The sequence below is a fragment of the Sycon ciliatum genome, chromosome 1, assembly GCF_964019385.1.
Source record: "Sycon ciliatum chromosome 1, ocSycCili1.1, whole genome shotgun sequence".
In the NCBI taxonomy this organism is placed as follows: Eukaryota; Metazoa; Porifera; class Calcarea; order Leucosolenida; family Sycettidae; genus Sycon; species Sycon ciliatum.
The window spans coordinates 62,648,914-62,664,356 of NC_088643.1; the positions used below are offsets into that span (position 1 = coordinate 62,648,914).

The window sequence follows — 15,443 nt, forward strand, 5'->3', positions numbered from 1 at the left end:
CGAAGACTTAGCATAAGTACACCTGTACACCTGTACACCTGTACTTGCCAGTTGCCACCCATTACAATCATGTCCTCCTGGCCTTGTCGGACTCGGAGTCCAGGACTTCCATTCACTCTTTTGTGACTATGTTACAGTATTGTAGGAACCAGATAGGAACCGTGGTTGTTCACAAATCATTTGCTCCCTGGTCCAGGGCAGTAGTACCTGGTCTGGCCGGCCATGGCCGGATTATTGAGTTGAAAAAGTTGACCCACCCAATTTGTGCAAGATGTTGTTCAAGTTTCGGCAATATAATAGCGTTCATACTAAGTTTCAGACACCAACAGATCTTTGAACTGGTATGGCTGTGCCGCACTCCTCACCATCGGCTTCAGCTTCCAGCAGGGAATCGAAACCCTTTGGCTTTGTATCACTCCCTGCCTTCAACCTCCCGACTGCATGCCTTCTTTCCAACACAATCATGTACATGCGGGTGGAGAAAATATCCAAGACGGCATGCATCACGGGAATGGCATGATCACGTGCCTGTAGCACTAACGACTACGTTAGTCCACTAATCACTATGCCGCTGTCTTGGTGATACTGTACTGGTAGCCAGAGCCTGAACCGCAAAATCAAGGATTCCACTCTATACCTGCTATGCTGAGGCTGCGCTGAGCTAGCTGAGGCTGAATAGTGCCGCTGGAAATGGAAGTAATACTAATAATTAGTTCTACTGCGTAAAAATAGAACACGCCCGAAACCATCGCTGCAGCCAGCAAGATTTTGTAATTTTGGTCCGCCTTTATCATGTTTATGTCTTCCCTAGATTCATTAGCTTTGTGAAGGCATTCGCTCTTCATTTCGGAAGAACGTTGGGAAGCTGGGGTGGGATTTGGCGCTGCGGATCTCAAAAATGTAGTCATCAGTCTCGCTACGTAGATCTACACGTCTGTCGGTGCTAGCGAAAACGAGCAACCCCTTGGCTTTCGGATGTTGAAATTCTGAGCATGGACAGCAACAGGGAGAGGATAGCTACAAGTACTGAAATGTTCCAACCGGCTTTTCCGACGTCCGGCCATGCCTATGGTAGCGCTCTGCCAGCCCACTCACAACCGCTATGGTCGCCTGCAAGCAGCATTCAAACGGTGTCCCTGACAGCCCTAATGGATCATGGGCACGCGAGCGTTAGTGCTCAGGACCAAGGCGGCAACACTGCCCTAGCCGTGGCTGCCAGTGCAGGCCATGAGCAGGCTGTCCGGTCGTTACTGAAGCGAGGGGCGGCGGTGAACGCCAGAAACAGCCTGGGCACAACAGCACTGATAGAGGCCTGTCGCCAGGGCAATGCAAACATTACTAAGCTGCTGCTACAGAACAAGGCCGACCCATCGGCACAGAATGCCGTCGGTGCTGGCCCGCTGTCAATAGCTTCCAGCAGTGGACACGCCGAGATAGTGCGCATGCTGATTGACTCTGGAGCCGATGTGGAGGGGAAATCGACTCACGGTGAGGGCACGGCCAACAGTAGCAGGCGCAATGCCAGCAGCGTGTGTCCGCTTATCATGGCTTGCTACGGCGGGCACAAAGCCGTGGTGGACCTGCTGCTGCACAGGGGAGCAGAAGTGGACTGCAAGCTTGGCGACACCGGCTGGACGCCTCTAATGGCCGCCGCAGCGTGCGGCCACGCGGACGTGTGTCAACTGCTATTGCAGCGCGGCGGTGCCGATGCGGAGGTGACCAACATCTGCGACTGCAATGCACTGGACTTGGCCATTCTCACGGGGCATAGCAAGGTACAGAAACTGCTGGAGAGACATACACGTCGCCATCAAGGTAAGTACAGGCTGGGGGGGGGGGGGGGGGGGTACAGGTGAATGGCATGAGGGAGCATGTAGACTGGGAGTACAGGTATGGAATAGCATGAGTGAGCATGTAGACTGGGAATAGTACAAGTGAACGGCTTGACTGAATATGCAGGACAAGTAATTAGTATACACAGTTGACTGTATATGGGTTACTTGTGTTGTTGCTGCAGGTGAAGGTTTAGAAGGCGACGCGAGGAGAAATATATTTGACGCTGCCAAAGAAGGTACAGTGCCTGTGCGTGCTTGTATACTACAGACAGCACGGCGTTTAGAGAAGAAGTGGTAACAGGGATGATTGCATTGAGATGGCTGTATGTCAACTACATGCACATGTATACGTATACCGGTACTGTGATCATAAAAGGAGCTGAAAGCATAGAAGTGAGTCATTTTTTGAGATGTGCTTCACAACTTATCATGACACTCCCGGGGGGCAACGCATACGGGACAGGGTCCCCAGCGTGTTCTGCACCGGGCCAATCATTATACTTGAAGTTACCAGCATTAGCTGCATTGAGCTCAATGGTCATCTTGTTTTCATGCAGGACAGCCACTGACATGTTGTTGCATGCATGCACGTTCAGTGTATGCAGGATAAAATTATTTATAGGGACAAACACGACATTGGATACCAAACATGCACGAACACACATAGCATCAAAGGTTACTCACACTGGCAATGAAGGCACATGCATACTTCTGATGGGGTTTTGCTGTCTGTTTTTTTTTACATGCCGGGCTTCACTTGCTCACGACATCACTCGGTACAGGTGATCTACAGCTGCTCCAGCACATTGTGTCTAAGAGCCGACAACAAGCGTCAACATGTGATGCGGACGGTGCCACTCCGTTGATGTTTGCCGCCATACGTGGCCATATCCAGGTCAGGTGCTATTCTGGACAGTGCTCCATGTCCTGTATAACACGCTAGCTCAGCTGGGTGTTGTACATGGGCGTACCGCTGTATCCAGGCCGGCATTCGATACTGTGTGCTGACTTCCCAATATCCAACCATAACTTAGTGCTGCCGGTTCTGTCTTGGCCTTTTCCCATTGTTGGCCTGACCAGTCATTGCACAGGCATGTCAGCTGCCGGATTGGGCGTGAAATCAGTGGACACTTTATGGGGGGGGGGGGGGCATTCTTTGCTCCTCACTTGATTGACTCAGTAGCACTTCCAGATAGATCTGACTCCGACTCGGATATGAACTTCCCCCGCATAAGGAGTGTGCATGTATTGGAAGCTGCTCAACCCTATCACAATGTCAAGCAGGACACCGGGGCCTACACTAACGCTATACATAAAACATGCAAAGACGACCATCTCCCATGGAACATGTATACAAAATTTAATGTCTTGGTTCAAAGCAGGAGTGTCCAGTACTGTGCTGGGGGTGGGGGTGCATGGGACGGTTGGACAATCTGTACATGTCCAGTGCTGTGGGGGTGCATGGGACGGTTGGACAATCTGTACATGTACAGTGCTGCTCAATGAAATCCGATCCAGTGAGTAAATGCCACGCCGGGCGCTGTGCAGCCCTAGACCTGCGAACACTGGGTTGTCTACTGGGTGCAGGCAGGGCACAAACTTGACTCGCACGCGATCGGATTTCATTGAGTAGCATTGCATGCACGTGGAACCTTGATTGCTGGCTGGCAACCTGTAAATCCTGGCGTATGCAACCCGACATGCAGGTAGTCGAGGCACTCGTCAAAGCTGGAGCGAATGTCAATGCCCAGGATCTGATAAGCTGTTGGACAAGCTTAATGCAGGCAACATACTATGGGTAAGAGACGAGTCGGTTTGTTTGTCACGCACTGAGTCGCTAACTTACTTGTTACTTACATTTGTTGTGTGTGAAATCCTGGCAAAGCTGTTGAGTGTTTTAGAAACCGTGTTATTATATTCACACAAACGAACCTAACCTATGTACACAGAGCGGGCATTAGATTCACACTTAGGCTGTTAGGCTGTTAGGTTGGTCATTAACATCTTGTTACTTGTGGTTTTGTCTATTATTGCCGCACTACATTTCACGCTTATAAGGCTTCCTCGCACTTGCAATTGCCATTATTTTCATATGTATGGGTCACGCATGTTATCTGTATTGGTGACAGTATCGCTGTTGTTTTTAGCTATCCTTCTTCGTGCTGTTCTATCACCTCTCTGCTATACTTAAAACTCATTGTCCTTGTTCATTTGCTCTTGCCTATAATTATTCCACCTGAAGAGACAGTCATGATTCAGGCCAATTTCTGAACCACTGCTACCATTGTCCATTGTCCACTGCTACCATTGTCCATTGTCCACTGCTACCATTGTCCATTGTCCACTGCTACCATTGTCCATTGTCCACTGCTACCATTGTCCATTGTCCACTGCTACCATTGTCCATTGTCCACTGCTACCATTGTCCATTGTCCACTGCTACCATTGTCCATTGTCCACTGCTACCATTGTCCATTGTCCATTGTCCATTGTCCACTGCTACCATTGTCCATTGTCCATTGCTACCATTGTCCATTGTCCACTGCTACCATTGTCCACTGCTACCATTGTCCATTGTCTCAGCGTTTGGCTCCGATTTCCTGTTTATTATTACTGCACTGTAGGCACACCGTAGTTGCTGAGTACTTGGTGGAGAATGGAGCCGATGTCAATCTGAAGGCCAGGGATGGATCGACGGCATTTGAAATAGCGCAGATAGTGGGTAAGCAGTGACGGCTGCTGCACTACAGTGTGCGTTCGCCGCGCATTGCGGTGTCCCCTTGCTGCATCTACTTCAAAGGAAGTGCACTCAGACTGCTCTTACGGAGTATCCGGATTGCTCAACCAAACTCGATAATCACTAGGGCATGCGGTACTAGTATACTGTATTGAACTGAGCGCTGCGTTGTTTCCGGGCAGAGAAGTGCTCTGGCCTAGTTAGTAGACATGTACACCGGAGAGTCGTGTCATACAGGGTGACGACACGGGCAACTGTAATGCTGGGGCCGATTTATGCACGAATGCATGTGGCATCTCTGGGCTGGGTCACGTTTGGGATTAGCAGGTCAGGGCCACGATCGCGATCGCAAGTTGCATAGACCACTGATGACAGAGAGCATTCGTCATGAATCCAGCGTCAACACGCGCATTGTTTCAGGCACGATGATCTTGTGCCATCTCCCTATACACTAGTACTCACTCATGTACACTGGGCTGTATACGGTGTGGTTTGGTCACTCATGTACACTGGGCTGTATACGGTGTGGTTTGGTCACTCATGTACACTGGGCTGTATACGGTGTGGTTTGGTCACTCATGTACACTGGGCTGTATACGATGTGGTTTGGTCACTCGTGTACACTGGGCTGTATACGGTGTGGTTTGGTCACTCATGTACACTGGGCTGTACACGGTGTGGTTTGGTCACTCATGTACACTGGGCTGTATACGGTGTGGTTTGGTCACTCATGTACACTGGGCTGTACACGGTGTGGTTTGGTCACTCATGTACACTGGGCTGTATACGGTGTGGTTTGGTCACTCATGTACACTGGGCTGTATACGGTGTGGTTTGGTCACTCATGTACACTGGGCTGTATACGGTGTGGTTTGGCAGATGCAAACTGCTAGCGTGTGCACTGTATTATAACAATTGTAAAACTGAATCTTGAAACTCGGTAACTCGCCTAGAGGAATGGAAATGGAGTCCAACATACTACTGTAATAGTCCATGAAACATTGGATTGTTTTCGAGAACTTATGAATAGATTATTTGTCCTCGTCACAGTGTTCTTCTTGTACATTTGGTGTTGGTTTTTCTCTCTGCTTTTGTTCTGCATACGCAAAGGTGACACATTTCTCATTCGTCTACTTGCCAAGCACAGTCTGAAACCTGTCAAGAAAGGTACGTACCACTAGCAGGGCACACGGCATATGCACTTCACTTAAAAGCTGGCTCAGGTAATTTATCACAAAGGCAATTGCCGAGATTTGATGAGCTGATCACAGCATCTACTGAATATGGGTACCATCCCTAGACATAATTTGTCTGAATCTACAGTAGTTGCTACTCTGGTGTAGTTGGACTACATGTGCAATGTGCGATATGGCTATAAGCCGTTGTACTACTAAATCTGCGGACAGCTAGCTGTTTTGAACTTCTTAGGTCTCATCAGCGGAGGTCAGACATAATGCTGCTTCAAAAATCTGTATGAAAGTGTTCTTGGTGCTGATTTCATCTTCCTTTTCCTGGCCATGTCACATGATCTCCACACAGATGCTGAGCAAGCAAGCCTTGCAGGTGGCAACAGCAAGAAGAGGGCACTGTTCTCCAAGCAGTGGTCACGAACAAGTCAGACTTCCACACAGTCTTCTCTGTCAGGGACCAACGAAGTCGGTAGTGCCGATCCTCTTCCAGCATACATTGGATCTGCTCACAATGGGTAATTGAACTACTGTGGAACCCACTTTTAGTTTTAAAACATGGGTGTTTGGGGGCCAGGGACCTTTAGTATCAGGATTTCTTTGGTAGCAGAAATGTGTCCAGTATGAGGCATGCATTCCGGTCTGAATTTTCTTTTGCTGAGATTCATATGGCGTAGTATTGTAATGGCATCATCCTGTCCTTGCCTTTATGTGTTTTGTGTGCAGATCACCTCACAGCTTCAAGGTATGTCACAGCTCAGCTTCTCTATACATACCGATATAATTGTTATGAGGTTTCCCCATGATTCTTCCGGATCTAAACATGTCCAACTCTGCCGGCCACAGCTTGGGGAAATGCAGTAGGTTGTCGGTGGTCCTGCTTGCATGACTATGCGTCTTGGTTACATTGAATCCACCAGCGACCATGATTCTGCTCGTTGCCCAGGTAGAGGCGACGGTTCGATACCGGAATGGCTTGACAGCCAAATTTGTATAGACCCAAACCGATCATCAGCGTTGATTGTTCACTCGAAATATGTTTGTGGAAGGAAACTGGCATGTTGAAGTTTGTTCTGAGGCCAGAGTCAATCGAACTGAGCCACTCCTTTGTGTTGACCCATTGCCTCCAAGTTGCCCAATTTTTCACTTCAAATCAGAGGTGGCTCCAAACCGGACAGGTTTTAGAGTGCATGTCAAATTCACTCTGGGTCTGAAATTAGGTAATTTCTATCGCTCCACGACGGCCAGTACAGAGTAACAATAAGCCTTGCCAGTGTGCTTCCATTAGTTTTGATTGGTATGCGGTGCTTTATTGGCGAGAGGCGAGCCGCTGTTTACCTGCGACAAGAAGTTGATTTTTCGAAAGTCGTAAAACTCAAGTCGTAGTGCGAAGCAACACGTCAAAAACTCACCTGCTTGGTATGGCGCTTCTGGTCATCGCAGAGCCATGAAATTTTGGCTCAGAGTATAACACATCGTAATCTCACGGTGACATATGTTTTCTAATCAAAATACCAAGAGAGAAAGTGAATATTGAGTCCGTTCTGGTTTGCAACCTATGTCCTATTTGAAACCGTCGCCTCTACATGTATTGGCACTGCGACCTGTTCAAATTTGGCAATCTGGCATTGTCGAATTCTTCAAGTATAACGTGTGCCTGATTGTTGCGGTGTTTGCGACCTTGCTCCAGAAATGGTTCTTAAACTTCTCGTCAAAGCTGAAGAAAGCCACAAGTAGCAAAGTTGCCGATGGATCCAGCATGATGGAGGCCGCTGGCAGTTCACGACCGCTGTCACCCAGTACCAGTGCTGCACAGGCGCATCAACGGCGAAATCCACCTCAGCAGCACAGGCAGCTGCAACTGCCATGGGGAAACCATGAACATGGTGGCGCTCAGTCGATACCAGCTGACAAATCCTCACCGCATGCTGCTCCCATTGGCGGTGCGGCCAACCGAACTCCAGAGTTTCCCCCAAGCTTTGGAGTCGACGATGAAGGCAAGGGCTCGGCTGATCTGTTAGTGACCGACCTTGTTGGGGTAAGTTTTACGTTTGACCAGGATTGTGATCATCAGGTGACCTTCTGCGGGAGTAAATATGGTTGAATGAGCTTGGTTGATGCGGCAATGAGGTGGAATCCCGACTGACACACACACACATACACTCTCCCTTTCCACTGTGCATGAGTTGCCAATAGCTAGTAGCTAAGGGCCAGTGTGAAACACGGCTCTACACATGGTCTGAGCCACTGTACAGGCTTCTCAACAGTCAACACCGCCGGTCTTGCTTATCTCGTTGCCTGACTGCAGCCACCGCACACTGGACGTCTTCCCGCAGACATGCACACACCCATTGTACCGCCACTGCGGCCAAGTGCCGCATTCAGCCATGGATATCGGCACGGCAGCACCGGTGATGGGCATGCCCCTCATGCAGCTGCGGCTTCTGTATCGCCGCCACTCAAGCATTCAGCATCCCCTGAAAAGAAGTCCCTGGTCAAGCGGGGCGTATCGTCAACTTCGCTAAACAGCAGTGGCGGATCCATGTCGGTGAGTGATGCACTGACACGGAACTCATGTCACGTGTACTTGGACAACGTGGTGCAGCTGGTACTACTCGAGTCGATACATTGTGGTACTCAGCTAGGAATGGTGTGTATCTCACTAGCTTGGCTTTACCATCTGATACCATAGTCTTCTTGTACTCACTGTAGGTACTTCTATGGGGAGTAGATTGATGTGATTCTGCATTTTGCTGCACTGTACTGTATTGTGCTGTATTTTGCTGTACCATGCTGTATTGTGCTGTATTGTGTTGCGTGACTTGTGTTATGGTGTTTCACCTTGCCCGGCTGTACTGTAGAGACAAACTAGCATGGTGAGGCCCAGTCGCCGTAGCTCTACAAGCGGCATTGGCACGACGACGGGCAACAGCAGCAGCGTAGCATCACCACTGCCGCCGCAGAATCCTAGCAGTCCGGCACCAAGGACTGCCGCGGGGCCCAGCAACTCACAAGCCCATCGTCATCTCACCGTGCAACTGGTTCAAGAACGGAATCGCCAAGCAGAAGTGGCAGCTGCATCCAAATCACCGGCGCAAGCAGATTTGTTCTCTCCAGCAGCCAACGCTAAACAAACGTCTCTCGACTTTCTGCCACAGCCAAAGCAACAGCAGCAGCAGCGGACCAATGTCAAATCTCGCTATGGTGCACAGCCCAGTTCCCCAGTAAGTGCCGGCGGTACTGGTGGCCCAGTGACACCAGCTCTCTCGCCGTCAAGCTGGACTAGCCAAGGCCAGCAGCGCTTCAACTTCGGATACAGCCCCGCAGCTGGCATCTCGCATCATCGCCAGGGCTCCGCATCAGCCACGTCGCAGGGTAGCTCGGAGGGCACTGGGTCAACAATCTCTGTGGAGAGACAGCGCAATGCTGCTGATGGTGAGCAAGCTGGAATGCAGGTGTTCACGCATGCAACGGCTTCAGGAAATGCATTCTGCTCTGTACCTGCATGGAGGTTATGGAAAACACTGGTGCTACTACCCCAATGTACGGTGTGCACACACATAGCCAGAAGATACACATGTACTTGTAGTAGCCTTGTGCAAGACCGGCAGTTCTTGTGATACAATCTACGTCTCTCCATGCCCCCCAGTCAAAGCAAGTGCCAAGTAACTGACGGCAAACAGTTTTGTCCCTGTTTGTCTGATTTCTGTTACAGATGAGCTTGGCCAGCTCCTACGCAGGCTGAATCTGAACAAGCATCGCAGGATCTTTCAAGATCAGGAGGTATAAATCAGTGTGTGTGTGTGTGTGTGTGTGTGTGTGTGTGTGTGTGTGTGTGTGTGTGTGTGTGTGTGTGTGTGTGTGTGTGCGCTATCATCGCTTCCGCGATGGGCATGTCTGAGGTCTGAGGTGTGTGTGTGTGTGTGTGTGTGTGTGTGCGCGCGTGTGTGTGTGCGTGTGTGCTATTTGTCATTTCAATGGAAATGTATACAGGACCTTTGATTCGAAAGGAGCCCGGTAATGTGTAAGCTAATCCACGGAATTGTCACATGTCCTTCGGGCCAGGACACTCCTGGTATCGTCCACCAACACATGTGCCGATAGTACAATAACAACAGCACTTGGGTTACGGGTGAAGATTAGTTTATCATCAGTGCCATTGTGGAGTAGCGATTTGGAATGTACAGCCTTCGCTGATTTCATATCCACCCAAAGTCATGGCAACCAGTCAGGCAAGCTTCATGATCCATGTACCTTGACTGTGTGCATGCTTCTCTCGATGCTCTCTTGGCCCGTCTTTTTGCCCATATTCACCAGGTTGATGTAGAAACATTCGTGATGTTGACTGATACTGATCTACGAGAGCTGGGCATTCAGTCGGGACACGACAGGAAGCAGATTCTCCGTGGCATAGCACAACTAAACAAGGTGAGTAGTGACAGAGAGAGGAGAGTGGGAGAGAGATATATATATAGAGAGAGAAAGACGGAGAGAGAGAGAGAGAGAGAGAGCGAGAGAGAGAGAGAGAGAGAGAGAGAGAGAGAGCGAGAGAGAGCGAGAGAGAGAGAGAGAGAGAGAGAGAGAGAGAGAGAGAGAGAGAGAGAGAGAGAGAGAGAGAGAGAGAGACGGAGAGAGAGAGAGAGAGACGGAGAGAGAGAGAGAGACGGAGAGAGAGAGAGAGAGACGGAGAGAGAGAGAGAGAGAGATTGAGGGAAACAAGAAACCAGTCTCACATTCTATTCGAGTGCCAGTAATTAAGTAGGTGGAGCTGCGATGCTACTAACCTTGCTGCAACCTGCTGTGCACACATTCTTGTCTCCTCTTTCTGCAGTAAGACGCCGAGCCTCGAGCTGGACAAGCAGCTTTTCATCTGAGTCCCTGTCTGCAATACAGCAGCCCTTGAAAGCTGCCTACTACTCCAGCAGGATCAAGCACATTCTCCATCCTGCCACTGCCTCAGGAATAACCTTAGGACGACTATGAGCTTTCAAGCGCATCCCTCCATCCGTTTGAGCAAGCGGTCAGTACTTAAAGTCTTTTACGCACACACTTAGTCTAGTAGAGGTACAGTGCTGCTTCTCAATGAACCATCCAGTCACAGCTTCATTCAAGGACGCACCGGGGCGTTGTGCAGCCCTAGACCTGCCAACACTGGGCTGCGAAACGGTACAGGGCGCAGACTTGAGTGCCACCGCGACTGGATTTCATTGAGCAGTACTGTAGTATAACACGGTCGGGGGAAAACAACGCAATTCGACTTGTGACTGTAAGCCCAAACCCTATTACATCGGCGTGAAGCTGCAAGAAGAGTTCAACCTCACCTTGAAAAAATTGCGGCATTATATTATTACTCTGGGCATGCAGTGGTTGTGGTCACAATGCTGGCATTATGGACTGTATAGTGTATACACAATTGATGTCTTGGTGGCAAATGGCCTCGTTATGATAGTCGAAAGATTCAATCCCTCAAGCCGGCTAGCACTGTGCGCTTGCATAACACTGAAGGTGGGTGTCCGGCCTTTCTGGCTCTTGTTTGTTTCCCCGTGCAGCTACTTGACGGCTAGTGGCGGTAGTGACTGTACAGTATGTGAAGAGTCTAACGTGCTGGTATTGTGGTACAATCATTCACTAGAAAGGCGATGTGCTGGGACTCGTACATGCGAGCCACTCTCAACGCATATCACAATGCTTGCAGTCATGCCATGGCATCAGCAATGCGGTACTACATGTAGCTAGGTTCTGCAGAGGAACGTGGACGTAGTAAGTCTGTGAGGTATGCCACCCCAAACAGAACACGAGTTGCCATACACCGGATTCTCCGGGCAGGAGTGTTCATGAATCACTTCTGACTAATTACAGAGATAAAACAACTGACAACGGAGCAAAAAAGACGTCAAAGCCATATCCGATCATATTCTTTCATATCCTGTTAAATTATATTGCTGTATCTTATCCTTCACTCTCTGGACTAGATTCATACATACATTTACTTCTTTGGAGTATATTTACTCCTTTGGAGTATATTATATCCCTTGTATGTTCTCAATGGTCACAAGTACAAATTACAATCATACTAGATTGTTGGATGAGTATCTTTCACTCCCATATTCAAGGTGACTCGGTGTCGCCGTCATCGCCCTCGGGCAGTGCTGTAGTGCCCCCCCCCCCCCATTGGGGGTACGTATGCCCCCTCCCCTCCCCATGTACGTACGTCGTATCAGAGCTCCAGCGCACTGCAGGTACTATACAGTTTTTTCGTTGCTGTTGTTGCAAAGTCGATGGAGATGATCTCAGGGAGAGGCATGGCATAAATAGCACGTGTCGAGTAGCGAAAAAAGCAATTGAAAGCACTTGATGAAGAAATGAGACACCATGAAGGTACACAATGTCTATCCTGCTTGGAGAAATCAGGAACACACATCGAGTCATACAGAAAAGTGATACGGAAAGATGGGGTAAGAAAAGAGAAAGAAGGAGTGGATGAGAATCAATGTGACCGTGACCAAAATAGATTATTCACGAATGCTGAAAACATAACATGCATGTAGGAGAAATCATTCAATTTTCTAATCTTCTGTGTTCAGTCTGAAAGTTGTCGGGAGTCACATCATTTCAAGGCTGACCAGCAGCAGCAGTAGCAGTAGTAAAAGCAGCAGAATCAGCGGCATGGAATACATACCAGGAACATTAACTTAAAGAACCTATATCAGATCATGTACTCCGAAGTACGCAGTTGTCGAAACAGAAACTAGCCCATAGTAGAGCATGGCAAGAGGATACCAATTGAGTGGGCACGGGGGTTGGGGCAGCTATCACAATGACAGACGGGAGGGAGTGTGTACGGTGGCCGTGCAGTAATGCTGCTTTGACTGCAAGGAATCAGGGAGGATCGGTCCGCACAGACAGCTTGTAGAGCATGCACTACCATGTAGCAGCGGCGCATACAATCGTACGGTTGGGGTACACACTCACTTACATACATCTCCAAAAGATTGCACAGCAGTGGCATAATAGTAGATACACGGGTAGCCTGACCTTGCAGTATGCAGTAGCCTGACCTTGCAGTATGCAGTAGCCTGACCTTGCAGTATGCAGTAGCCTGACCTTGCAGTATGCAGTAGCCTGACCATGTAGATCCCGGAGCTTGTAGATCCCCGTGTCCAACACACTAGACTTCTAAGGGCTACACACACATTGAATGGCACACAGAGAACAAGAGCATGTGTAGAATATGCAGTTAAAGGTACGGACAGTGCAGCGCTGATCTTCACTTGGCCTGGAGGTCACAGCTGCACACGCAGGGAAGATGTTGCCAGTGCAGAATGGGGTAGCAGCGCTATATGGTACTGAACAGCGGTTGAACAGTGGCCGTACAGTGGTTGAACAGTAGTGCATTCATGTAAAGCTACCCCATGTGTAAGCACATGCCACTACGGATGTTGGAATCTGACCTTTCCCGCCGCTGCGTCGAATTAATCTTACGCTTTAGGGGCCGGTCACACTGAGGGAAAATTTGAAAAAAATCCGTGGTTACCATGGATAGTTGCCGCTGAGCGGGAGATTTGAGAGATTTAATCCACTCGATGAAAATCAGCTCGAGGCTTCGCTTTTCCGCCGAAGATTATAATCATCCGTGGCTTCCACTGGATTTCTTTGAATTTCCTTGTTTTTTATTGCTTTATGAAGTGGAGCGATACTCTAGAGGCTGTGCTGATGCAGCTCTGGCCCAGGAGCGGGGCTGACAGACTGCCAGAAGTGAATGATGACAAAAAAAGTGCTGCCGGTGAGTGAGATCTTTTTCATTGTGCGTATGCAGTGTGGCCGTGATGAAACGCAGAAAAAATTATTCCCGGTTTATAATCTGAGGATTGTTCTCTCAATGTGACCGGCCTCTAACAATACCTCTACCCACTCATTAAGCTCCACTTTGAACAACAAAGAAAGGATATTTTGAACATTCAAATTCGACACCCCGATCCCAGACTATCATTGGCCTGATTCAGACTATGCAGATTAGGACGACCAGCAGCCCAGATGGGCCCAAAGTCATGTGCAGTGCCGGCCCCATTTCTTTCGACAGTGCAGTTGTGCGATGTCCATACATTTCTTAGTCAATGGATCATGACATACCCAATCTACATACTGAAGTACTCCATCTTCTTATACTCAATGACTGTATCATAAACATACGTACAAACAAGCCGTCTGCCTGCAAGAAACACACGTGCCCTCGCATGAACTACACAAGGTACACACTATTCCTAGCCTACAGCATTTACCATGAGAAATGATGCGCTCAGCCCGGATTCATCATGGAGAAAAGGTGAATTTGCATCACGTCCCTCATTTTCATTGAAGCTTGATTCCATTACGTCTTGGTCGGCTGAAGGAGCAGAATACGTGGGATCATCAAAGTCACTCTGCGGTCCAGCTGTCTGGTTGCGAGCAAATGACACAAATACCTGGGAAATATAATATAGACACACACACATACAGATACCCATACACACATGTGCGCTTGCACACACACACACACACACGCACGCACGCACGCACGCACGCACGCACGCACGCACGTACAGCGAACAACAGCATTTAATAGGTAGTCGCCATTACCTCATTGCTCGACGAAAGAGGGAAACGACCAATCAGTCAAGCGTGCGCCAAATGTACTGTGCAGGGTGATTGAATTTTAAACGGCACTGAGGAAGCAGAACTGACACTGAAACAACACAATCATACTAATTGAGCACTAGTACATGAGTGCAAGGAGGACAGAAACGTTATGACGTTCACAACAATGCGAGCGAGAACAGAGACTTGCCACCATTGCGATACGACGAGCCATGCACTATTTGCGCCACTGGCATGCAGTGCCCGGCAGTTTGACTAGAGCTGGCCGAGCTCCAGCATATTACCTGGTCGAGTGTGGTCTGTGTAACGGAGTAGTCCTCAATGCCCAGAGCAACACGCTGCCTCAGCAACGAACAGAATACCTTGGAAAGCGACAGTTGATTGCTGAGCTGATATTGAATCATATTGTGGTGTTCATCCTGAGTGACAAGTAGGCAACAAACCCACAGAGACACAAGGCAATGGACTGCATGCACATTGACCAGTTCCAATCGCTAATTAACTTAACCCTGTTGCAAAGAAATCCCCATCAACATCAGCCATGAAACCAAAACCAGCCCAGATTATCCTCCTAGGTAAGATACTCCTGCCACATCTGCCCACTCCTGACCAGCAAGGGTATCGGCATGATTCCGCTGCATCATAGGCGGGGCACACTGCTCTTTAGGATCGCAGTGGGGTACCTAGGGATTTGTCCTGTGCAGACTACGTAGCCTGCACAGGCTCGGCAGCCATGCATCTGGTGCAGGCCAAGGCTGTGTAGCCATGTAGCTGGTGTGGGCCCCAAGCTGTACTGCAGTCAGGCAACTGGTGCAGGCCCAAGCCAAGTGCGCTGTTGAGTTCGACATGTGCTTATAAGTTATCTCCATGTCAATTTTCTCGTTTTGTGAAAACGGCTGCGGGCATTGCACCTTCATGTTGTGAATCGATCTCTGATCGACTTGCCGACTGGGACTTGACACTAACGGTTCGCAAGCCTGGACAATCAAGTGTAGGTTAATTCCGCACTGACAAAGTATCAAATTCATTTCGGTAACGTGTACAAAAAGC

General features: G+C 49.0%; 2 protein-coding genes across 2 annotated transcripts in view; one reads left to right on the forward strand and one right to left on the reverse strand.

Moving 5' to 3' along the window:
• Positions 1-97: 97 nt before the first annotated feature.
• LOC135804785 (ankyrin repeat and SAM domain-containing protein 6-like) lies at positions 98-11,835 on the forward strand. Its single transcript, XM_065318740.1, has 15 exons — positions 98-1,815; positions 2,018-2,071; positions 2,618-2,730; positions 3,542-3,633; positions 4,460-4,557; positions 5,683-5,739; positions 6,112-6,277; positions 6,486-6,504; positions 7,450-7,797; positions 8,068-8,307; positions 8,621-9,194; positions 9,475-9,542; positions 10,077-10,187; positions 10,591-10,779; positions 11,309-11,835. Exons 1-14 carry the CDS (start codon positions 993-995, stop codon positions 10,591-10,593), a joined length of 2,766 nt encoding a protein of 921 aa, XP_065174812.1. The 5' UTR covers positions 98-992; the 3' UTR covers positions 10,594-10,779; positions 11,309-11,835.
• A 164-nt stretch (positions 11,836-11,999) lies between these two features.
• LOC135804784 (phospholipid-transporting ATPase ABCA1-like) overlaps positions 12,000-15,443 on the reverse strand; it is a 77,786-nt gene continuing 74,342 nt past the window's right edge. Inside the window, exons 52-54 of the mRNA XM_065318739.1 lie at positions 14,678-14,812; positions 14,039-14,221; positions 12,000-12,942 (exon numbers count right to left, since the gene is read on the reverse strand). Of these exons, the coding sequence (XP_065174811.1) occupies positions 12,928-12,942; positions 14,039-14,221; positions 14,678-14,812 (333 nt within the window). The 3' untranslated portion in view covers positions 12,000-12,927. The remainder of the gene's footprint in view (positions 12,943-14,038; positions 14,222-14,677; positions 14,813-15,443) is intronic.

Excerpts from the sequence above, each read along its gene's own strand:
- LOC135804785 (XM_065318740.1), top strand. The coding sequence starts at position 993 with ATGGACAGCAACAGGGAGAGGATAGCTACAAGTACTGAAATGTTCCAA. Across the intron at positions 2,731-3,541 it reads CCATACGTGGCCATATCCAG|GTAGTCGAGGCACTCGTCAA; the intron begins GTCAGGTGCTAT and ends CCCGACATGCAG. Across the intron at positions 3,634-4,459 it reads ATGCAGGCAACATACTATGG|GCACACCGTAGTTGCTGAGT; the intron begins GTAAGAGACGAG and ends ACTGCACTGTAG.